General features: G+C 41.4%; 1 protein-coding gene across 1 annotated transcript; it reads left to right on the plus strand.

Moving 5' to 3' along the window:
• The first annotated feature begins 124 nt into the window (after positions 1-124).
• On the plus strand, positions 125-25,317 carry rundc1 (RUN domain containing 1). The gene is made up of 6 exons (XM_059638657.1): positions 125-226; positions 4,822-5,493; positions 12,712-12,870; positions 17,565-17,763; positions 18,552-18,662; positions 19,185-25,317. Exons 1-6 carry the CDS (start codon positions 125-127, stop codon positions 20,039-20,041), a joined length of 2,100 nt encoding a protein of 699 aa, XP_059494640.1. The 3' UTR covers positions 20,042-25,317.
• The last annotated feature ends 722 nt before the right edge of the window (positions 25,318-26,039 follow it).

The following is a 26,039-nucleotide window of genomic DNA, read 5'->3' on the forward strand; positions in this document are numbered from 1 at the left end:
GAGGCACAGCCTTCCTTTCACAAAGCCGTGCTGATATTGGTGAGATTTTAAATAAGTACTTAGGTTCAATATTCATCCACGAAAAGGATAAGAAGAATAGTGAGATTTTGCGAAGAATGCTCATATGCTAGGGCATCTTGAGATCAAGAAAGAGGTGGTGTTGAGTATCTTGAAGAGCATTAAGGTGGATAATACACCAGGGCCCATTCCAGGAAACTATAGACTGGTGAGTCTCAAGAGTGATTAGGAAGCTACTGAAGAAAATTCTTAGGGGTAGGATTTACACACATTTGGAAAAGCATTGCTTAATTAGGGATGGTCAGGATGGGTTTGTTCGGTCATGGTTCAGCAATTTGATTGAATTTTTCAAGGAGGTGATTAATGATGTTAGAGCAATGGATGTTGATTACATAGATTTTAGTCAGGCTTTTGACAAGGTCTGTCATGGCAGCCTCGCCCAGAAGCTTAAGATGCATGGGATCCATGGTGACTTGGCCATATGGATACAGCTGGATATAGATTAGCTGCAGATATGGGTGGAGGAGTGGCAGATGGAGTTTAATCCGGGTAAGTGTGAGGTGCTGCACTTGGGCAGGTCAAATGATAAGGAAAAGTATAGACTTAATGGCAGACCCTAAACAGCATTGGTGTACGAAAGGATCTTGGGGTTCAAGTCCATAGCTCCCTGAAAGTTGCCACACAAGTAGATAGGGTGGTAGTGAAGGTGTATAGCATGCTCATCTTTATTGGTCAGGAAACTGAGTACAAGAGTCAGGATGTCATGTTGCAGCTTTACAAGACTTTGGTTCGGCAACATCTGGACCATTGCTTTCAATTCTGGTCACCACAATACAGGAAAGATATGAAGGGCTTTGGAGAGGGTGCAGAAGGGGTTTACCAGGATGCTGCCTGGATTAGAGGGTATGAGCTGTAAAGGAGAGGGTAGAAAAACTTGGATTGTTTTCTCTTGAATGGCAGAAGTTGAGGGGAGACTCGACAGAAGTCTGTACAATTATGAGTTGCACAGATGGGATTGACAGTCAGAATCTCTTCCCCAGAGTTTAAATATTTAATACTAGGGGCATGCATTTAAGGTGAGAGGGTCAAGTTCAAAGCAGATGCAAGGGGCAACTTTTTTTTTAAAAAAGCACAAAAAATGGTAGGAGTCCGGAACATGCTGCCAGGGGTGGGGGTGTTGGAGGTAGATACGAAAGAGGCGCTCAAGGGATTTTCAGATAAATTAATGAACATGCAAGGATTGGAGGAATGTGGGCCAAAGGCAGGCTGAAGGGATTTGTTTAATTTGGCCTCATGCTCGGCACAACATCATGGGCTGAAAGGTCTGTTTCTGGGCTGTATTGTTCAATGTTCTATGCTAGAATATCAGGCTGCTAATCTGACACCCAAAACAGGAAGAGTTGGAATTTCCTCCAATTAAATACTCAAAAGATTGAAGCCAATATTTTTAGTTCCAGTTCCAAACTCTGCTCCATAACAACCAACTCACCCCTCAGAGATAGTAGGAACTGCCAATTTGCTGAAGGGTCCAGACCCGAAACATCACCCTTCCTGCTCCTTCGACACTGCCCAGCCCACCACGTTCATCCAGCTCTACATCCCGTTATCTCTTCAACTCACCCCTCTCCCTGGCAAGTAGGAGATTAAGCCAGTTTGCTCACAACCATGGTATCATAAAGATCTTCAGCAAAGTTTCCAACTTCATGTTCATGTCATCACCAAGATCATCTAATTCCAACTTTGAAGCATTGCTGAACTTCACCCCATCTCACCTATTTGCTACTCCCACATTCCACACTGTAAGCTTGAAGTTATTCAAAATTCCACATGTTTGAACATGCATCAAGTCCAATTACCTACTGCCCCTCTGTCACAGGCCTGGTCATATTGTTGCAGTCAAGCAACATCTTAATTTTAAAATTTGTTCCTTGTTTTCAAATCCTTCTGTGGCCTTGGCCCTGAGGATTCTGCAAGTAACTCACCTCCCACCTTTACACGATTAGATTAGATTAGATTCGATTCCCTACAGTGTGGAAACAGGCCTTTCAGCCCAACAAGTCCACACCGCCCCTTGATATATCCCATCCAGACCCGTGGCCCTATAACCGACACACCGCTGAATACTACGAGCAATTTAGCATGGCCAATCCACCTAGCCTGTACATTTTTGGACTGCGGGAGGAAACCGGAGCACCTGGAGGAAACCCACGCAGACACGGGGAGAATGTGCAAACTCTGCACAGACAGTCGCCCGAGGCTGGAATCGAACCCGGGTCCCTGGTGCTGTGAGGCTGCAGTGCTAACTAATGAGCCACCATGCCACCCCGATGTAGCGCAGCAACTCACCAAGGCTCCTAGACAGCTGTTCCCAAACCATGGAATAACAAGATGTACAGCTGGATGAACACAGCAGACCAAACAGCATCAGAGAAGCAGGAAGGCCGATGCCTCGGGCCTAGACCCCCCCCCCCCCCAAAACCAAGACCTCCACAACCTAGAAGGACATGGAGAATGGACAAATGGGAATAATACCATGTGAAGGTTCCTCTCGAAGCCACACTCGATCCTGATTTGGAAACATATTACCATTCCTTCAGCATGATTGGGTCAAAATCCTCAAACTATACCCCACAGCACTATAGATGTTTAACACCACATAACTGGCAGTGGTTCAAGGCAACAGTTCACTACCACTTTGCTCCAGGGCAACTGCGGATGGATATCGAGGAGTCAAATCATAAAATAAAATTTTTTTTAAAACCCGCTGCACTGTCCCCATCAAACACCCACAAGAAAGAGATAGTACAGGGTTTAAATAAAAGTTACCTTCGGTTCCTGCATATCTGCACACCACCTCACGCTCCCATCCCCTCTCTCCCCCAACTCTCACTGGCAGTCCCCTCTCTCCCTCCTACTCTCTTTCTCGCACACCCCACACCTGTTGTCTCCCCAATGCTCTTGCATGCACACCTCCCCCCACTCTCTTGTGCATGGGCTGACCCTACTCCCTCTCCGCTCCTCTCCCTCACAAACGCTGCCTCTACTCTCCCCACTTCTCCCTGGCGCACGCCCCTCACCTCCCTTCTCCACTACTACCTTGTATGCGTGCCCCCTGTCGCCTACTCTCTCACACACCCCCTACCCTCTTCCTCCCCCGTCTCTCACGCACACGTACTGCACTCACACTCTCGTGCATGCGCCCTCTCTTCTCCACCCCCACTCCCACTCCCACGTGCCAAACCGTGCCCCCCCCGAGACTCACCCCCACTCCCTTGCATGTGCTCCTCCCTGCTCTAAAGCACGTGCCTCTCCGCGCTAATGCACACGCTAAGGCATTTGCAACCACCTCTTCACTCCCTACCAGCACTCGTGTGCCGGCGGACCCCGGTTCTCTTATGGATTCCCCTAATCACTGTCATGCGCACCTTCTCTCTCCCTGCCTCCCTCACTCATGCATGTCCCATCTCTAGCACTCCTTTCGTCCCAACTCTCCTGCACGCACGCCACCCCTCTCTCTCACACAAGCGTCCGTTCCCCCCCACCCCCCCAAACACACTCCTACCTACTCTCTCCCCTCTTTGTCTCATGCATGAACATATTACATTAAAAGTTTTCTAATCCTCTGGAACTTTTCCACAACTAAGGAATCTTGGTAGATTTCTATTCGTACATCATCCATCTCGAGATACATCGGATGCATCTCATCAGGGGAACAGAACTAAAGTAGTTTTAGCACCACAGATTTCCCTAGCTATAGCTACTGTATTTATTTTCTCTTCCTTTTGCCCTTTGATTATTTATTAATTTTGGAACATTATTCGCGCCTTCTATTGTGAAGATCCATTTATTCAGCTTCTCTACCATTTCTTAGTTCCATTTTGGCCTGGCTCTCTCCTTCTCTAAGGGATTATTACAAATATCATGACAGCAGGTCATATTTGGTTCAGCTCATGGTAACCATATTCATAAACGTTGGTGGATGTTAGCCTGTGATGCCGAAACAACTGAAGTGAATTTAATGTAAACAGAAATGAGTCAGTAGAGACAGTCATTAGAAAAAATAAGACAATTAGTTGATTAAATGGGTGGGAGGGAAGGGAGAAAATCAAACTTAGCATTGGTTATAAATAGCTTAAACCAGGACAGGCCATATGCACTTGCACACCTGCCTTCTTCTTAGTCCCTTCGGATTGTAGAGGCCTTGCTTTTCCTTCAGTGTGACAGATTCCAAGTAGGCTGGTAAGTCCAGTGTGTTCTGCAAAATATATGGCAAGTTGTGCCTGAAATGCGGGTTTGACATAATTGTTTGAAGGTTTGTGTGCTTCCTTCAATTTCTCAACTTTGCAATTGTATGTTCCCAATGGAGTTTCTCAACATGTTTTAATGACATCTTTAATAAGCTATCTCCACTTTGGTTTTCCTTGAGTTAGCGAGTATTTTTGACTTCAAGGAATTTTTGGAGGTCATTCTTAAAGCATTTACACTGATCTCCTGGGAGCCTTTTGCTATGACAAATAGAACAGTTGCTCTGCCTTAGAACCCATACAAATGACATGACAGTCCTTGTGGCATCATGATTGTGCCTCCATCTGACTGGAGTTTGAGTCCCACATGCTCCAAAGGTAGGTTATAACGTGCCGGAGTCTCATAGTGAGAGAACACTGCTGTTAGTCTGCCTTTCTTGCGACCAAATTCAGAGGGACTTCACCCTTCGAAACTTGGAATGATTGCAGTACAGGAGGCCATTCAGCCCATCATGCTTGTAACAACTCAGTCACAATTGAACAGATTTCTTTCCTTCAGGTAATTATTCAGGTCTGTTTTGAAAGCCACGATTGGATAACCTCGATCGATAACAACTTGCTGCCCAAAGAAAGGGAGCTCTCTTCGCCGCCGACTTTTGCCGTAGACCAACTGGAACCAGTTTCCAGAACATACCAAGGTCTCCGGATGACGTCACGGCGGCGATGCAGTGACGTGTGTGATGATGTGGCGGCCGGGCGTAACGTCAGGTGCGCCGTCCCCACAAGATGGTGGTTGTCTTCCGGATGCTCTGAACCTGCAGTGAGATCTGATCGTGTTAAGTGGCTCGGGATGGATGACATATCTCTCTCGGACTCTGAGAGATTGGCTGGGGAGCGCTGGGCGCCCGTCGGTGCGGTGGCCAGCCCCGAGGAAACGGAGAAGGCGGTCATCCCACCCGAGGTAGGCCTGGTGTGCGGCGGCGCTACCGCCGGAGTGGCAGTGATGGCGGAGAAGATGCAGCGGCTAGAGAGCGAGCAGGAGCTGTTGAACTCGTCGCTGCTCGCCCTCACCTCCCACTTCGCCCAGGTGCAGTTCCGCCTCAAACAGATCGTCAACGCTCAGAGCGACGAGAAGGAGCGGCTGCTGAAGGAGCTGGAGGACTTCGCTTTCAAAGGCTGTCCGCAACCATTTATCAGCCGGGCTGTGGACGGGCAGCACCTGGACAGTGCGGTAAGGGGCATCATTTTCACTCCACCTACTGCAGAATCCACTTTTTATATAAAAGTCTATTTAAATTTGAATGCAGTGGAAGAAATTGACTTAAGTCCACGAATTTTCGGATTTAAAAGTGATAGGAAGCTGGCAATCATAACCAACTACTAACAAATCAGATATGCTGAAACTCATCTCCAGGGTGGCAAGATTATGGCCCGTTTCTCTTCTGCCTCTTGTCGTCTACCCCCTTCACCCCACCCCCATCTTATGTTTCTAGTTTGTAGTTTAGTATGCCAAATCAGCCAACCTGACCTAACTCAAGTTGTATATAGATAAGTGTGGAGCTGGAGAAATACAGCCGGTTGATGTTTCTGATTGACTTCTGAAGAAGGATCCTGACCTGAAATGTCAACTTTCCTGCTCCTCTGCTGCCAGGCCTGCTCTATTCCTCCACCTCCACACTGTTAGCTCTGACTTAAGCACAGGCAGTTTTTACTAACTCCAAGTTGTATGATCTTTTATTGATGACTTGCTGAAATAAAATGCATGTCATTCAAACATCCAGCCTGGAGTATACTTAACGATGCAACCTTAACAGCCTACTGCATCAAAGAATCCCTCAGATTTCCCACCCCTTTGTGAGGAAAAAATTCCTTTTCATTCCTGTCCCTGGGTGACCCTTACTCTGTTCATGAAACAAAGGTAGTGCACACATGCAGCAGCTCCAGATTCAGTGTTCATACCAGGGATATCCATGGTTGAGTTCTACTTGTTGCAATTTAAAAGAATGATAGATGGTCTCATTGAAACATATAGGATGCTTAAGGGGCTTGACAAGGTAAATTCTGAGAGGATGGTTTCCCTCTTGGGAGTATCTAAGATCAGAGAGTGTAATCTGAGAATTAAGGGGTGCTAATTTAAGGCTGAGATGAGGAGGAATTTCTTGAGTGTTGAGCCTTTGGACTTCCTTACCACAGAAAAGGGACAGTGTCTTTGTGTATATTTAAGGCAGCGATAGACCCTTCCTCGATCAGTACTGGAACCAAAGTGGATGTGAAGTGATAATCAGCTGTAATCGTTTTCAATGGTGAAACAGGCTTAAGGGGGTGAATGGCCTACAACCATTCAATAACCTCTGCATCTACCCTTTCAAGCTGCCTAAAAGTCTAAGGTTCTCCTCCAACCTTAAATGAGTCTAGGCCCAACTCTCACTAGCAGTGTAGTGGACAGTGAAGAAAGTGACCTCACAGTACAGTGCGCTGAGGAGTCAAAGATGGAGCTTAGTTTAGATAAATGTGAGATGCTGCATTTTGGAAAGGCAAGTCAGGCCAGGATGTACACGTTAATGGTAAGGTCCCAGGGAATGTTGCTGAACTGAGTCCTTTTGAGTGGAGGTTCAAAGTTCCTTGAAAGTGGAGTCACAAGTAGAGAGGATAGTGAAGAAGTTGTTCAGTATACTTGCCTTTATCAGTCAGTGCACAGATTACAGGAGTTGGGAGGTCATGTTGCGGCTGGACCGGACATAGTATTCCTGTGCTGGTATAAACAATGTACAATTCTGGTCTCCCTGCTGTAGGAAGGATATTATGAAACTGGAAAGTGTTCAAACAGATTTGCAAGGATATTGGCAGAGTTGGAGGGTTTGAGCTTTTGAGGAGAATGGCCTGCTAGACTGGTGTTATTTTCCCTGGAGAGTCAGAAGCCGAGGGGTGACCTTATTAAGGTTTATAAAGTCATGAGGGGCATGGATAGGGTGAATAGCCATGGTCTCTTCCCTGGGGTGGGGTGAGTCCAGGTCTAAGGTGAGAAGGGAAACATTTAAAAGGGACCTAAAGGACAATTTGTTTTCATGCACGTGGGTGGTGCATATATGGAATGAGCTGCTGAGAACAGTCTTTAACTGTACATATTTCTAAAGTGCTAGTAAATAAGTGAGCCTATGAATACTGTCCAATTTTAAAAGTTGCATTTGTCCAAATGTAGCATATTACCAAAAAAAAGCATTTGGACACCCTTCAAAAACCTCACTATCCAAATTGTAGAAAGATACAAATAATTGCGAGATTGCACCAAACTGTCCCAAATAAACACATTGCCTTAATGATCTGTACAGTTTTTTATGTAATTGAACTTATTTTACAATTTTTTTTCTGTACTGGATATGAATTTACACATCAATTCTAAAGGGAATTATGCCATGCTTGTTGCTTTCTTGAATGAATAGATTTAGTTCATTTTAGGATGTAACATATATTTCAACAGGATAAACAAAAGAATTATTTTAACCACTAGGCAAGTCAATATTGGCCTTGTGAAAACAGGTGTTTTTGAAGTATGTTTTGCATCTTTGCAAATGTATTAAAATTGTAACTGTACATATCGTGAAAGCAAGAGCTTACATTACTGATACTACAAGGTTAAAAGATTAGAAAATCCAATGCAAAATACTGATAAAGCTGTAAAGCACTGACTTATCAGTCTGCATTTCTGAAAAGGGAAGACAGGTCAAGTGTGCACTTGGCATTTAATATTAAGACAAAAAGTACTGAAGATGGTTTACTGTTTTGCTGGCTGTGCTCTCTCCTCCATTAAATTATTTGACCATAGTGATAACTGACTACATTGATGTTGGGGCCTTTTACAAACCTCTATAGGAGATGAGTGACAAATTTTCCATTACTGGTCTTTGTCCTCAATACCAATAACAAAGTAGCCTGCCTACCTTTAGAATTGCTGCTACGTGTTATACATGTGATATTTGAGATGACATCATAAACCGTATTCAAAAATCTCAAGTGACAGGTTTCTGAAATTATGAATTTTGCTTAATTTGCAACCACTATATTTACATTTGGAAATTTGAGGATTCTTAACTTGCAATATTCTCAATTTGCAATATTCTCTTGGCTAAATAAATAATTCATGAGATACAAATCACCTCCAAATGGACTGCTTAGGATTGTTGCTGAATAATAAAGTAGACAGTTGCCAATAACTGGTCAATTTTGCAAATGGCTGAGTCTGCTGGTTCGGTTTGCATATAGAAAGACTTGAAAATTTTATCCATGTAGCATAGTGTAATTTGGAATAAAAAGTTTGATTTAAAGAAGGATAATTCTGAGCAGCAGAAATTTGGAAAAAATTTAGTTGCTACTCATTAAAATGGCTCTAATCTTCTGTTTTTGTTCTATTGATCCTGCCTAACCAACAGGAAGGATTGGTAAGTTTATATTCAAAGTTTAACGTCTTTATCTAGATTACTGATAATTGTCTTTTATAAGTAATGCAGATAACGAAATATTGTTTTCTTTTTGTTTAAGTATCAGCTTGCCAGGTCATGCAGCCCTTTTTGAGAGTGAGCTGTCGGTTGAAAAGAGGGAAATTCTCATCACATCTACTTTTTAGCTGTGGTCCTCCTGACTTCAGGAGCCAGCAATCGTTGAAATCATTTTGATGTGGCAAGATGTTTTGTTTTGTGTTCTGCTGTTAATCAAGTGTAACTGGGTCTTTAACCATCTGAGTACTTATTGCTGAGCAGCAGATCTGATACTGCAAAAATTACTTTTGTATTTGTATAATGTTTTAACCTTAATTACTTTTAAATCCCTTTTTAAAACCACCTTTAAAAGGTTTGAGTGAAACATTTTAGCATCTGCCTTGATTCCATAATCAAAATGTTATGTTGCATAATGAAAAGGTTTGTCATTTTGATCTCGGTAGTTCTCATTTCGTGTTTGGCCAACTGTGGAATTCTTTAGGGATTGGATGTTTGGACAGCGTGTTGACATCCATAGGGCACACAAGGAAATGCCATCACAGAACATTGTAATCATTCAGTTACAAGAAAGGTAGTGTTTTTGCCACAGATTAATAATTTAACAAAGTAGAAATTTTGCTGCTAAAGAGACCAGATTAACTGAAGTTCAATGAGCCAACTTTGACGAAAAAGCAACAGATTATTTTGCATGGTTCAAGAACTGCAAAAAATAACGCGTGTCCATTTGGTCCTTGCATAACTTACATGCACATCTGTTAACAAGAATTTGCTTGCCCTGTATAATCATGTTCAAAGACCCTTGATGTAAATTACGATAAGTTTTATTTCATGTTAATTTTATCAGACTTTTTTTTTGTTCCTTTGAAATCTCCAATTATCAAATACCTTGCTTTGCCTTGTACTACTACAATTTGCAGGGTTTTTAAGCAATTCTTTTAGTCTGAAAATGTCTGCCAGTTTGCTGTTAGGATGCAAGAGCATTGTCCTAACAATGACTGTTCTGTCTCAAAAGATAAAGTAGGTTACAGGCTGCAGCTTGAAAACCACAACTCAGGACCAAGGCTGCATCAATTGGGATGTGTAAATGTGTTTACAAATTGCTGACTTGGTTTGCCCCTGCTGGTACTCACAGCTTGCGCAGATAGGAAGGGCAATGCTGAAGTATATTACTTTAATTCTTTGAAAACACAATGGCTATATTTGTAACACCCGTATTGCCCAGCCCTAATTGGGTTTGAACTGAGCACGTCATTTCAGAGATCAAGATAACAAAATGTGAAGCTGGATGAACACAGCAGGCCAAGCAGCATCTCAGGAGTACAAAAGCTGACATTTCGGGCCTAGACCCTTCATCGGAGAGGATTCTGAAATAAATAGGGAGAGAAGGCGAGCCAGACTGAAGATGGATAGAGGAGAAGATAGGTGGGGAGGGGATAGGTCAGTCCAGGGAGAATGGATAGGTCAAGGAGGTGGGATGAAGTTGGTAGGTGGGAAATGGAGGTGCGGCTAGAGGTGGGAGGAGGGATAGGTGAGAGGAAGAACAGGTTAGGGAGGCAGGGACGAGTTGGGCTGGTTTTGTGATGCAGTGTGGGGAGGGGACGAGCTCGGCTGGTTTTGGGATGCAGTGGGGGAGGGGGAGATTTTGAAGCTTGTGAAGTCCACGTTGATACCATTGGGCTGCAGGGTTCCCAAGCGGAATATGAGTTGCTGTTTCTGCAACCTTCGGGTGGCATCATTGTAGCACTGCAGGAGGCCCATGATGGACATGTCGTCTGAGGAATGGGAGGGGGAGTTATAATGGTTCACGACTGGGAGGTGCAGTTGTTTATTGCGAACCGAGCGGAGGTATTCTGCAAAGTGGTCCCCAAGCCTCCGCTTGGTTTCCCCAATGTAGAGGAAGCCACACCGGGTACAGTGGATAGAGTATACCACTTTGGCAGATGTGCAAGTGAACATCTGCTTAATATGGAACGTCATCTTGGGGCCTGGGATGTGGGTGAGGGGGGACGTGTGGGGGCAAGTGTAACACTTCCTGCGGTTGCAGGGTGTGGTGGGGTTGGAGGGGAGTGTGGAGCGGACAAGGGAGTCAGAGAGTGGTCTCTCTGGAAGGCAGACAAGGGTGGAGATGGAAAAATGTCTTGGGTGGTGGGGTTGGATTTTAGATGGCGGAAGTGTCGGGGGATGATGCGTTTGTATCTGGAGGTTGGTGGGGTGGTATGTGAGGACGAGGGGCGGTTATTGTGGGGGTGGGGTGTGAGGGATGTGTGCAGGAAATGTGGCAGACATGGTCACCTCTCCACCTATCTTCTCTATCCATCTTCAGTCCGCCTCCTTCTCTCTCCCAATTTATTTCAGACCTCTCTTCCCCATTCCCCCCCCCGCCCCCTCTGAAGGGTCTAGGCCCGAAACGTCAGCTTTTGTGCTCCTGAGATGCTGCTTGGTCTGCTGTGTTCATCCAGCTTCACACTTTGTTACTTGGATTCTCCAGCATCTGCAGTTCACATTATCTCTAATTTCAGAGATCAGTTGAGTCAGCCATGTCACTATAGGTCTGAAGTCACCTGAACTGTGTGGACCACTGTTTCCTTCCATAAAGATGGTTTTCAATGACAATTGATGTTTGCTCATGATAACTACCACTGAGCTGATGTGTAATTCCAGATTTTATTTATTGAATTTATATTTCACCAGTTGACATGGGGAATTTGAAACCTTGCTCCCAGAACATCAAATTGTGTCTCTTGAATACTAATCCAGTGACATTATCAAGATGATGTCACCTTGATAGTCATGTGTTGGATTTGAGGTTTAGGGCTGTAGTCCAACTTAGATTTGTGATACGTATATTCGTGATGGACCTCAGCCTGGTGGGTGCAGGAAGTTACTGGGTTTAGTGCCTAATCTTAGACGGTACAAATGATTAACCATGCTGAGTCAGGGTGGTGTTTATTGTCCAATACCATAAGGAACAGACTCAAAGTCAAGGACCGTTAGGTGTATTGTGTACTTCAAAGCTAGAAGGTTTAAAGTTTTACATTGTATGCAAGAGCGCATCATTGTGAAATTGTAGGAGGATGGATCGTTTTGAGCTTGCATGAAGTTGGATGAGTGAATTAATAACCATGCTAGCATAGAATTGTTGGATGAGGCTATGTTTGTCTCCCCTGGAATTTCAAGAGGAACAGGGGGAGGGCTAATTTGAACATGGTGAAGCAGCTTTGACGTTACTTCCAGCTTTCTATATTGCATCTCTGAAAATTTCAACATTTTCAATTTTTAAAATGAGCATTTATAAAATATCTTGTTTTGAAGCTACCTGCAGTTTCAACATTGAAAGTGTAAAATGCACCAATTTATCTCAAATATAGTAGGAACTGCAGATGCTGGAGAATCTGAGCTAACAAGGTGTAGAGCTGGATGAACACAGCAGGCCAAGTGGCATCAGAGGAGCAGGAACGCTGACGTTTTGCGCCTAATATGATTTCTGAAGAAAGATCTCGGCTGGAAACATCAGCCGCCTTGCTTCTCTGCTGCTTGGCCTGCTGGGTTCATTCAGTTCTACACCTTGTTATCGCAATTTATCTCAAATAGCCCCTTTCGCACTGAAAACTTTGCTTTTGCTTGAGATTATTTTTAACCCTGTTTCAAATTTGTGTTTATTACACTCATCTCTGTAGGATGTAGCTGCACATGTTGTGACTTGTTCACTTTTTTTTATTTTGTGTATATTTCTAACTTAACTAACTTAATCTGCTTTGTTGACAATATGTAATATCCCTGAGTATTGTATTCAATAACACCTGATTTCAAATTATTCTCTGGTTTCTGTAGACTTGCAAATATGTGTTCATGAATAATAAAGCTTCAGTTTTCCCAGCATTTGGCCAACTTGGATAGAACCTGCGATTGTAATGTGCATTTGAAAATACAATATAATTTTTCTCCCCTTTTCTTAGAGTGAAAGGGAAAAACTTGAACGGCTCGAGGCCCAACGACAGAAACAAAGAGAGTTGATTATACAGCTGAAGACACAGCTGGATGACTTGGAGACATTTGCCTACCAAGAGGGCAGCTATGAATCCCTTCCTCAGTCGATAGTCCTAGAACGGCAGCGGGTAAGGCTTGTGACTTTATAGAGTTGAAACTCATTGTACAAGAAATGTGTTTTCTGATGTCATTCATAATCAATTTAGTCTAGTGGCATAGTCAACCAAAAATAACTAATATTTCAACAGCTTTAAAGTGTTTGGATCTGGATCTTTTGTCAAGACAACCAGAGAAGGCTGTGTAGCATCGTGATTCTGGGAACACAGTTTTGAATTCCACCATGGCAAATTGTGAAATGTGAATTCAGTTGAAATTAGCAGCTAAAAGCTAGACTGTTGGTGACCGTGTAACAATAGTTATTGAAGAAAAACTGTCCTTTTAAGGATGGCAGGTTTCCTTCCCTACCTGGTAACTCCAGACCCACAACAATGTGGTTGACTCTTAATTGACCTCAGAAATGGCCTAGCAAGTCATTCAGTTCAAGAGCTGATAAGGATGGGCAACAAATGAAAGCCTTACCAGTGATGTCTGCATTCCTTCCAAGAATTGGAAAAAAAGCTAATTATGTAAAGAGCTTCATGTGCTTCAACTGTCAGCATAGTTAAAAATCCAGAACCATCTCCACCTTAGCACTCCAGGTTGGGCTGTCTTAATCTCAACCAAAACTGATTTTTTTTTAGGAAAGTGCACACTATGGCACCAGAAGAAGGTAAGTAGATTTAAGATACACATCAGAAACATCTCAGTTGCCAGGAAGCTGAATGACCTATCTCTGTTCTTGAATTCCTAAGTAACAGTTATTCCTCAATTCTCAAAGGCTCTTCCTGAGAAACCATGCAAATGATAAAATGTTGAGGTTGGTTGGCTTGCCAAGCTGGTTTCTTGTATCGTAGATGTTTCACTACCATGCTAGGTAACATCCTCAGTGTAGCCTCCAATGAAGTGTCAATGTGCTTTCCTGCCTGGTTTTAAACTCTGGGGTCCGTTGAGCTGGACTGCCTCACTTCCAGTTTTCCTACGGGGTAGAGTTCAACGTGTTTATTGATAGCATGCTTTGTGGACTGCCCTCCTTTTATGAATCCTCATGCCTGTCTCTGCCTAGCATGACCCAGAATTTTGGTGTTGACCACATGGCATGCTATGCAGAGACAGGCACGAGAATTCCTAGAAGGTCGGCCCTCCACAAATCATGCTATTAATAAACACGTGGAACATATACTGGGTTGCGTTCAACTACGTAGGAAACTGGGAGTGAGGCAATCCAGCTCAACGGACCCCAGGGTTTAGAAACCAGGTGGGAAAACACAGGCACTTCATCAGAGGCTGCGCTGAGGATGTTGCCCAGCATGGTAATGAAAGGTCTGCAATACAAGAAACCAGCTCAGCGAGCCAACCAACCTCAATGCCCACAAGCCGAGCTACAAATCTACTCCAAAACCTTTAGAATGATAAAATGCGCAAGTATGGAGCTCGCTCTTAAAGTTTAAAAATTGCGGAAACATCCCCCTCCCCGCCCCCCACCTTGCTGGTGGATGTTGGTATTTTTACCTTTTTTAGCATGGACCAGGGAATTCATAATTTGTGATTTCACAGATACAGTGGATTTGCTGTATCCACTTTTTTTTCATACGAAATTGCATTTACGTGGAGGGTTTTGCTTAATGTCATCCCCCAGCATGCTACACTTAATGTGCTGATTTTGAAGTGTTGTCATTATTGTAGTGTAGGGAGAATAGCAAACTACTACAAACAAATTTAAATAGTTCTGGAGTTTGGAGTTCTGGCTGGAAAGCCAGGGATCGCCTGGTATGTTTGTTTGGCTTGTGCATTATGGATGTGTTGTACCAGTCGAATTTGTGTCCTTCTTTGTCCATGTGTATTGAGACCAGTGAGAATCGATCTTGTCTCTTGGTGGCTAGTTGGTGTTCATATATCCTTTATTGTCAGTTCTCTTCCGGTTTGACTTTTGTAGTGTATCTAACAGTCTTCACATGATGTTTTGTATGTTACGGTAGCTTTATTTGTTGTGGGTATGGGATCCTTTATGTTCAACAGTAGTTGCCACAAGGTGGTTGCTGGTTCGTGGGCTACCCTGATACCTAGAGGTCTGAGTAGTCTTGTGGTCACCTTTTTTATGTCTCTGATGCGTGGCAGGGTGACTAGTGTGTCTGGCCATGTTGTGATCTGTCATGGAAATAACAGTGGATTGTGCTGTTTGGATATCCACTCCTATTATAAACTCCATATAAGCTCTCCTGGAGTTGAACAAAGCAGAACAGGTTGCTGCAGTGTGTTATGGCCCTTTTTGTTTGAATAATGTCCTGATGCAGCTCTGTTAATGGGTGTTGGGGTGGTTGCTGGAGTTATTGTGTCTGATCCGTAGATATGGTCTTCATGCACTTGTCTGCAGTTCCCTGTTGTTCTTGTGTTCTGTCGTTACGTCTAGGAAGAGGAGTCACTTATTATTCTTTTTTTTTTTGTGAAATTTTTCCAGGAGGATGTTTAGGTGTCAGTGTCTTCAAGTCTTGTGCATTTGAATGTCACACGGGTATCATCTACATAGCAGACCCAGGGTCTCAGTTGTATAGTGGGGAGTGCTGTCTATTCTAATCTTCGCATTACTGCCTCTGCAATCAGTCCTGATATAGTGGATCCCATTTAGTGTTTTGATTTGTTTGAATATACAGTCGTTGAAGGTGAAGTGTATTGTGAGGCACAGATCCAGCGGTTTTAGGGTGCTGTCCTTGTTGATGCTGTTGGTGTTGCAGAGTGCTGATTCATCAGGAATGTCAATGTTTATGGATGTAAATAGTGTTGTTACGTAGAAGGATATCAGTATCTTGTCCTCCTTCTATTCTGGTGTCCTTGATGAAGCTGGAGAATTCTTGGGAGGACTGGATTGAGTGGGTAGTGTTGTCAACTAAGTATTTTTGGTTTCCATTGTAGGTCTTGCTAGTCTGTCTCACTCTCGAGCATACCAACAATGGGTCTGAGGGGTGCCCCTGGCTTGTGTACCTGGGGGAGTCCATAGAAGCTGAGTGTGTTGGCTTCTCTTTTGGTAGGCTGTTTGTCTAGCTGCTACTTCCTGAGTTGTGTCACATCTTCAGGGTTGTTTTGATCTGGTTCTCTAACTGCAGTGTTGGGTCTGTTGGTGTCTGCTCGTAGTGCATTAGCTTTCTTGATGTATTGGGCTCTATTAAGGATTACTGTCATGCATCCTTTGTCTGCTGGTAAGATTACTATATTTCTGCCTTGAAAGTTGATGAACATTTCAAGGTCACAAATCTGAGTTTTAAGCTGCTCCACCAGCTGTTCCTTTACTCTTGCTGGATTCACAATTTGAGCAATTGCTGCATCAACACCTTCTGCCTTGAGTCTTTCCAGGACTTTCCTCTCTTCTGTATTGAATGTATTCCACTTACCTTTTTTGCTCTGAGTTGGAACTGTCATCTCTCTGGCCTATTGTATTTCCTCCGTGAGTCCATTGTTCTTTAGTGTCGATTCCACTTCCTGCTCCTCTGCTGCTTGGCCTGCTGTGTTCATCCAGCTCTGCACTTTGTTATCTCAGATTCTCCAGCATCTGCAGTTCCTACTATCTCAGCCAGGAAGTCAGTTTTTTTTGTTTGAATCTCTGTAGTTATAATTCAGTCTGCATACTAGGTTGGTCTTCTGCATCTGTAAGTGGTCGGTTTTGTTTTTGAGATGTTCTTGATCCATGTTTCTGTGTTGTCAGTGCCATTGTAGAAGAGTTTGGATAGTTTTTCTTCTAGGGCTATTCTCTTTTGTTGTCTGGTGATGGCTTGTTCCAGTGTGCTTGTTCATTCTTGGTTAGTTGTGTTGGAGTATAAAGTGTTTTTGTTTTGTGTTTTTTTTTTTTGTCGCAGTTTCCTGCTTGTATTTGTGGAGGCAGTTGTGGGCATCATTGATCATAACCCGTATCAGTCTGTTCAGCTGTTCTTTGTGCCTCTGGATTGTTGATCCGTGGTTTATAACTTAAGCTTTGTGGTGGTACCTGTTTTCTGAGGCGTTCATGCAGGAAGCATAGTTGTTCGTGGGTTGCGTTCAAACAGATGGCATTTGTCTCCCATCTACATGCCAGTGTGAGCATGTTGTGGCCATTGGTGTTTTAAAGTTTGAGAAGATTTGTACCTCCAGTTGTAGCTTGCCAAGCCACTGTGAACTGGACCTGATGTACAAACCACTGAAAAATAGAGCCAGAAGCCAACTGCACCAGCCAACAGGCATATAAATAACAAGTGGGACCGAACACCGCTTCACCAGAGGCGCACTGACAATGTTACCTAGCAGGGTGATGAAACGTCTGCAACCAGACACACTGGCTCGTTGAGCAAGTCTACAACTGCAAACTACGTTTAAAAATCATACCTGAAAGATGGCACTTCTGATTCAGTAGTACTGAGTGAATGCTGCACAAAATTGTTGGCCTAGATTATACATTTTGTTTCTGGATTGGGGCATGCACCCATAACTTTGATCCAGGTGAGGAATGCCACTGAATCTAGGCTAACATTGTTGGGCTCTGTACCAGCAAGCTGTTAGTTTGCAGCCGCAGCTTTTAATCATAAGGAGGAAGGAGAAGCGAAAATGCAGTCTTCTAGGAACAGACAATATCAGCAATATTGTGTTAAACTATTTAATGGCAGAACATTTGCAAGTATGTCTTAAGTGAGCCTTTAAAATTTGGTAAAAAGGTGGGTCTAGAGATGAAATGTTTTGATGTTTGTCTGTGTTCTTTAATCAGGTAATCATAGATGAATTGGTTAAAAAACTGGATGTAAATCTAAGTGAAGATTTTAGCAATTTGTCACCAGAAGAACTCAGACAACGTGTTGATGCAGCAATTGCTCAAATTGTGAATCCAGCAAGAGTAAAGGAACAGCTGGTGGAGCAGCTTAAAACTCAGATTTGTGACCTTGAAATGTTCATCAACTTTCTGCAGGGTAAGTAGAAAAATTGTTATAGTCTCACTAGCCATTCACATTTATTGTATTAATTGATCTTAGGATCAATTATCTTACCTTTTTTTAGAACTTTTGTGTTGCATGTACAAAGAGAGCATGACAGGAAACAATTCCAGGGGATGCCGTTTTTTTACCACACTCAGCCTTGCTTCGCCCGCCATTTCCCCAAAAAGATTGCCTGTGTAATTTGAAAAATGACTTGTGGATGTGCCAATCAAAACAGTATGTAATAGTTAACAATCAAAATACAACTAGCTACAGGATTTGCAATTGTACAGTAACCATACTTGTTCTGATCTTTTTCATGTTCTCTCTTGCCACCGCCCCTGTCACTACCACTACCACCCCACACCCCCATCCCCAAAACATGCCTCTGGGTCTTCAGAAACTGTAATCTCTTGACCAGAGAAAGAACTGTTTAAGATTATGCTTTTTTTCATTGCTATTTGTTTCAGCTTACTAAATTTGGGAGCAAACTGAGACTTTTTCTAGGTTATCAGGTGGTCTCAACTTGCTGGCAGAAAGCATTTTATTACTGAGCCTAAGGTCATGTGTGATAGGTGATGTGTAGTTTTGATTCTGATCTTAAATCAACATGAACTGTTTTAGTTTAAATTCCTGGAGTTAAAATCTGAGGTTTTGCCTAACTGTGTAATTATATAATACGGTCAGATTATGAAATTTTTTTAAAGCTCAGTTTGATTTGAAGTGGTGACCCACAAATTTTGCCAAAGTGATATGATCTCTACACTTGCTTTCATTCCCAGATGAAGTTGGAAACCCTCCGCAGGTTCAGAATGGAAAGTGCATGTGCAACGTGCACGGAGTGAAAGATTCTCAGGCATCAACTGCAAAATTGTCAAATGGAAGTCATCATGGTGAGGTTCAGTCTTACTGATTCATTTTATTTCTTGGTATAATGGGCTGTTGTGATAATATAGATAAATTTCATTATTCAAAGAGCCTCCACATTCTAAATGAAACATGGTTATATTCCCAAAGTGTTAGTGGTTGGTCTTCTGACTTGTGCAGAGTGATTCAACCGAGTAATTTTTTTTAAAAAAAGATGTCACATACCTCTACATTTAATGTACGCTTTCTCTCTTGCCTGTCCACTCCTGTCACATTTTATATGACCTGGTTTTTGGAAGTAAAATCTAATGCTTATAAAAATCATCTTTAAAATGTAATCAATATGTTCACCTTTACAAAGCAACAATTTGGGAAAATCTAGGAATACTTCCTGGGACTTTTTATAAGGGCTGTTTATAGTTGTCACTGCACATCAATGGTGATTACAGACCACAAACTCATGTGGCAAGAGATGGCTTTATATATGTGCAAGTATTATCTAACTTCTGTTTTGGGAGTATATTGAAAATTTTTCTGTTGCTTTGCAGTGGATCGCGAAACAGCTAAAAAAATGAGAGAGACTGGGTTAAACCTTGTTCGCAGAGCGCTGGCAATATTGCAGATATTTGCTGTTAGTCAGTTTGGATGTGCTGCTGGTCAGATCTCACGTGGAGTATGGCAGCCTGATGAAACAGACAAGGACTACGCTCCCCTGCTACTTAAACTAGAAGGTGCTGTAGATAAAGTGAAACAGCTGGCATTGAGACATCCACAGGATGACGAGCATGTAATCAGTAGCCGTGACTTTTATCTTGGGAAGAATGAACTCATAACTGCTGTACGAAAAGAGTTGTCAATAGCTCTCAGAGACCTGATGAGCCATGGTTTGTATGCCTCCTCTCAAGGAATGAGTTTGGTCCTAGCACCAATTGCGTGCCTCCTTCCCTCACTCACAACCTCTCCTCAAACCATGCACCCCTGGCAACTTTTTGTGAAGTACTACAATACCAGAAATGGTAGAGCTTTTGTAGAGTCTCCTGCTCGCAAGCTGTCTCAATCCTTTGCCTTGCCAGTGACTGGGAGTGGCATTGTAACTCCAAAACAAAGTTTACTCTCTGCAGTACACACTGTGCTCACTGAACATGACCGTTACAAGCGCAGTGCGGATTCAGAATTTAAGGCCTTAATATGCATGGCACTGAATGAACAGCGCTTGGTTTCCTGGGTAAACCTGATTTGTAAGTCAGGGACACTTATCCAGAGTCATTACCAGCCATGGAGCTACATGGCCTCTACTGGGTTTGAGAGTACCCTCAATATTCTCAGTCGCCTCAGCAACCTGCAGTTCAGCCTTCCGGTTGATACTGCAGTTCGACAATTAAAAAATATCAAAGATGCTTTTTAATGTTTCCTGTGTATATATTTTATCCTATGAAAGATTTGATTATAAATGTTTAGATCCATTGTAAGTTATGCCTCTTGCTTTGAATATTCAAATTGAAGGTTTGAAGTATGTTGACACATAATCAATTACAATTGTATTTTAAATCAAATGTATACATTACTGTAAATATTGACTATTTTAATATTTATTAAATATGACAGGTTGCTCATCCACAGGTGACAGTGAAACATAGGATGTTTTTTTGAACAATGGTGTTATCAGCAACTTGTGATATGACTAATGTTGTAGGAATTGTGACGTTTGCACAGTACATTGCAAAGCTTTAAATATCGCAGTTGGAGTTTAAATCATTACGATAAAAGAAACACTAGGGAGTTGTTGGGTTTTTGTTTACTTTTTCTCGAATACATTCAACTACTGAGGACTGACCTTTGAACCTGTCACTTGATGTTTATCTCAGTTCCTAATCAGCAGCTAGGAACTTTAGCAATAACGAGACAGGACATCAGTGCTGGAGTCTGGTCAAAAAGCATTGAGTTTTTGTGGGACCTGGAGAAGGTCAAATAGCCCTGAGCCCATTCTGCCAATTCTTAGGTTTATGACTCACCTGCAACTTGGCTCCATGTTCCTTGGTTACAAGCTCAAATTTATTTATAATGCGGCCCCATGTTAAGTCTCATTCCTAAGTTTAAAAGCAAGTTTGTTTTGTTTCTCAGCTTTTGTATTTCATAGCTTTGTTTTTTGCCTTTTTCTTTGGTCAAGAACTAGGAGACAATGAAGGTGGTCAGGCATGCTACTTTGGGGTATGTGCAAGGTTTATTTGAGGAATGAGAACTCAGGATGTGGAATATGGCTTCAAGTTTACTCTTTCCATTTAAATAACTTAATCCTGTATGTTATAAATCTGCACAGATCCACAGAATACCACTCCATGGCATTGAGCATTGAAGCATCATCTGAACTGTGTAGCCTGTTTAAATTTGTTCTTGTTGGCTGTCTGTGTCATGTGTAATAGTGCAGTACTTTTTGGACATTGGGTGTGTCCTGTGTTTTGTTGGGATCATTTTCTTTCAGACATAATATTTTTCAAGGATCAACAAGAGCCAGCTGTTACTTAATGGATACGGTTAGACAAATGTCTTAAATGATTTGGTTACAAACATTTAATAGAATTTATTTACAATTTATGTAAATATAATGTGTTCTGCTATGGTGTGATGTTTAGTGACACTGAGATGTTCTGATATAAAATCAGGGTTTGAATTTTCTTATGTTTTTCCTTACCTCTTTCCGAGTTGTGTATTCTCAAGAAGTTGTTCTGGTTAATGTTGTACATCTTATGGCCTGCAGTGCTCTTTGATACATAGAATATGAACCACATTTGTTGGAAGAAAACATGATATAATGTTCTTTTCTGTAATCCTATTTTACACAATATTAAGTTGAAATGTAACCATGCATGTCTTTACAGTTAAGTGTAGCTTATGAATCATTTTCATTGAGGTCATGAAATGGAATCATTTGATTTTGGACGCATACAGTTCATTCGATGCTGTAACCTCTGTGCCTCACAGGAGCCAGGTTAAAACCTTGCAAGGTCTAGTGGTCTGTGTGATTGCGTAATGAATTTGTTTAGCAAGACATGGATCTGAAATGTTTTGTTCCTCTGGAACACTGAGTACATACTACATTAGAATTTAGAAAAGCAAAAGTTTATTTGTGATATTAATGTGAAAATTGCTCTGTAAACACTATCTCTTAAAAGAAACTACGAATAGAAGAAAAGATATCTATTCTGTACATACTCCTTGAGACAAAATAAAAGTGGAAAGCAAGATTTTTTTACCTTGCATATTTCATAACCTAAATATGTATGAAATTAGTTTCTATTTTTCTAAAGATCTAAGCAAAAAAGTGAAAACCAATTAAACCAAATTTGAGATGATTATGTGAAATTTGTAGTAATGTTTAGCATTACAACAATTGCTGTTTGATATCAATTTCTTTTGTCTTTTCCAAAGATAATGCTGATCAACTCAATGAGTAGCCAAATCATATGGGGATCTAGCTGCTAGTCCTTTGGAAACTTCTAAAGAAATATTTATAACAGCAGTCGTAGAGGGATTGAGTTCAAGAGCCGTGAAGTTATGCTCCAGCTGTACAAAAGCCTGGTTTGGTCACATCTGGAGTATTGTGTCCAGTTCTGGTCCCCTCATTACAGGAAAGTGGAAGCTTTGGAAAAGGTGCAGAGGAGACTTACCAGGATGTTGCCTGGAATGTAGGGAAGGTCTTAGGCGGAAAGATTGAGAGAGCTAGCGCTTTTCTGTTTAGCGTGACGAAGGATGAGAGGTGACTTGGTAGAGGTATACAAAATGATCGGGATGTAGATCGAGTAGACAGCCAGAGACTCTTTCCCAGGGTGGAGGTAGCTTTTACAAGAGGACATAGTCTCAAAGTGAGTGGAGGTAGAAACCTGGGAGACAACAGAGGTAAATTGTTTACTCCGAGTGGTTGGGACATGGAATGCATTGCCAGAGAAGGGTAGTGGAGTTGACTTCATTAGGGGCATTTAAGCAGCTATTTAGATAGGCATGTGGAGGTTAGATAGACCTTGGGTTTAGGGTAAAAGTTTGGCACAACGCCGTGGGCCCAAGGGCCTGTACTGTTCTATTTTCTAGCAGTTTTTGTTTAAAGAAACAGCCCCTTTATGGTTTTTATTGCTTAAATTGTGTTGGATAACTTTGAATTGAAACTGTAAGTTTTTTTTTGAAAAAACCTTTTATAATTATCCTTTTTCTGGCTACCAAAACTCTAATTCTCAAATCAATCTTTATATCAATGTACCTTTTGGTATTTGACTCCTTTACAAGTGGAAGTGTCTCTTATGACTCTCTTGAACCCATTGTAATTCTGAACACCCCTATTAGATCACTTTTATCATTCATCTCTTAAGAGTAAGAAGCTTTCAGAATGGTCATAGTTTCCTAATAGGTGTACGTTTTTTTTTAAAAAAACAAGTTTGATATGCTTTATAAAATAGCTTTTGCTTTTGAGGCCTAATTATCTTAAAAATAGTCCATAGTGCTTTATTTGCACTTTATGGCTTTAACATGCATTGCTGTTTTTACTGACTTCTGTATCTGTGCCTTAGTACTATTTTTCGGTTCTATATTTCCAAAACTGTCTAACTTCCCAATTCCTTATACCCAAAACATGCAAACATTTGAATCCATATCTAAATTCATTTCCCATTTTATGAGCATTATGCAAACATATTAATGCCTTAGTTTGTACTCCTCCAGATGTTAACAGTGTTTAATTTTAATTTCTAGATGACAAAAAAAGGTATCTTTTGCAACATGAGTCATGCATGGATTTAGCCTGAATGTAGTGCCTTCCTTCCAAATCCATCTAGCATTTAAAGGAGGTTATTTTTACTGCACTTCAGTATAGATATTTTTAATCAACCTGTTCATCCACCTCCTGGGAACTTAACCTGAGCTTTCTGATTCAGAAGTAGGGACTGTTGCAAGAGTCTCGAGCAGTAATCTGCTTCTTGGGATTTCATTTGCACCTGGTCATATGGCACAGAAAAGGATCCTCTTGGTCCAACCAGTTCATAATCATCCAGTCTGTCTTTATAACACTTAACCAGGATGTTGCCCGGTATGGAGGCTTAATCTCTTCTGAACCCCCTCCAGCTTGATATTTTCCTATAACTGTGCCACTAAAACCAGACACAGTTTCACAGAAGAGGCCTTGTCAATGTTCTGTACAACCTCCACAGGATGTCTCAACCCCTATACTCAGGCTGAGCAATGAAGCCAAGCATGCCTAATGCCTTTTTAACCACCCTGTGTACATGTCACACAAACTTCAAAGAATTTTCTACTGAACACCTAGGTCTCTCTGTTCTACAATGCTACCTGAAGCCCTACCATTAATTGTGTAAGCCGTACCCTTGTTGGTTGTACCAAAATGCAATACCTCTTATTTTATCCAGATTGAACTCCCATCTGCAGTTTTTCAGTCCATTCTCAAACTAACTATTTTGACAGTTTCAGGTGATCTCCTAATGTTTGAACAGCTCTCTCACTTTGATTAAGTTGTTAGAATTTCCTCAATTTATGAATTAATCTGTAATCTATTGATACACTTTGGTAATGTGTTACAACAATGCTGTCTTTTGGTTGAGATGCACTAATGAGCTTCCATAGCCTTTTTAATTGAGTGCTAAAAGATCCCTGATGCTCAAACAAATTTCTCTCCAAACAATATCACCAAAAATGGATTAACTAGTTATTCATCTGGTTATATTTAGGAGGCCTTTAATTTTGCTGAATTTACCCACTACAGTTACTACCCTGCCAGAATAATTTGTGGTTGAACATTGTTTTCTGGGATATAAATTCTGATGGAGTCAACAGTTGTAGGCTCTGACCTCAGTGGAAACAAATGTCTTCTGAAATTCTCTGACCTGACCGCAGTAAATACAACACTCCTTGATTAAAGGAATATCTGATCTGCTTCCCAACTCAACTTTCAGCTGTCTAGTCTAACACTTCATCGTGTCAGGCTGCAGCCCACGAGGGGAATCAGCAAAGTTTACCCTTGCTTTCTCACTTGACCATTGCCCCAAAATGTTCTCCACAACTCATAAAGGAATATGAATATCTTGTTACACTTGACTAAAAACACATTCTATTTTAATTTGAGGAGAAGCTAACATTTAGCTTCTGTTGAAAACCAGTTGTGCAATGTTTTAACGCCTGGATAAATAGAACAGATGGAGGGACTGTACGTCGTCTGAGAAGTATAACATTCAGTTTTAATTTTCCCCCCAATACAAGTTCCTAAACGTTTTAACTGGTATTTAGCCCTGAAATTCACTTATTTAGTAAGTTGTATGGTATTTAATTCTAAAGTTTTTAAGCTGTACATCATGATAGTATCAAGTGATATTTGTTGCAATCTCCAAAATTTAAAGTGCCAATTTGGATGTTTATTAATAGTTATATCCAGAAGTTGACCTTAATGACTTAAGTTAATACAATTTTAGTTATGGCTAAATTACACATGAAGCTGACATGCAAGGTTCGACAAATGCTAAGATATCACTGTTCTAATTTTAAATTTTATTACTTCTAGATACAAAATTCACCAACTTGTTGATTTTTAAGGCAATGACTTCATTTTAAGGAGAATGCACTACTTCCTTTTTAAAATAAAAACTTTGGAATGCGAAATGGTCACTGTACTGTACACTTACAAATAAACTGAACTTTAACCTATAAATCTGTACTGAAATCTATTCTCACTTATGACCTTTTGGGAGTGGTGAAAATGGCATATTTGATGATGTATATTGATATTTAGGAACATATTTTGGAGTTTGTGACTATCCTGTAGCATAATTTATGTGGAATGAATTATTGCTGTAATTGAAATTCTGTCAAAGTACCAAAGTATACACAGTCAACTAAATATGAAGAGCTTGGAGCAGGAGTAGGCCATTCAGTAGGATTATAGATGACCATCCGGATCAACTCCTAGCCCCATAGTGTCTCCACATGCCTTAAAGCAATGCACTTTTTAGGTAAAAAGGTAATTATGTCAACAACTTTCTCTGGCTTACAGGCTTCCAGATTCACAACTTTTTTTTTGCATAAGAAATTTCTCTGAATCTCCTAAATGGCTGACCATGCACTGAAACGCTGACCCCTATGCAGGAAAAACATTTTCTCAGTATTTGCCTTTGGAACCCGTTCTTTATTTTTCAGTTCAATCTCTCATTCTGAATGGTGGGGCATGTTCACTGAAATTACTCAAACACACCGGTTTAGAACAAACCGTTTACAGAAATCAGTCTATTGAAATTTGCCATCTTCTCTAGGTAAGAAGGCTAAACCCATACACAGCAATTCAGTTTGGGCTCACTAATTCCCTGTGAAACTATAACAAGTTGACTTTACCATCATAAAGCAAGAAGGCTTACTGT

This window comes from Stegostoma tigrinum, chromosome 31 (genome assembly GCF_030684315.1).
Source record: "Stegostoma tigrinum isolate sSteTig4 chromosome 31, sSteTig4.hap1, whole genome shotgun sequence".
NCBI lineage: Eukaryota > Metazoa > Chordata > Chondrichthyes > Orectolobiformes > Stegostomatidae > Stegostoma > Stegostoma tigrinum.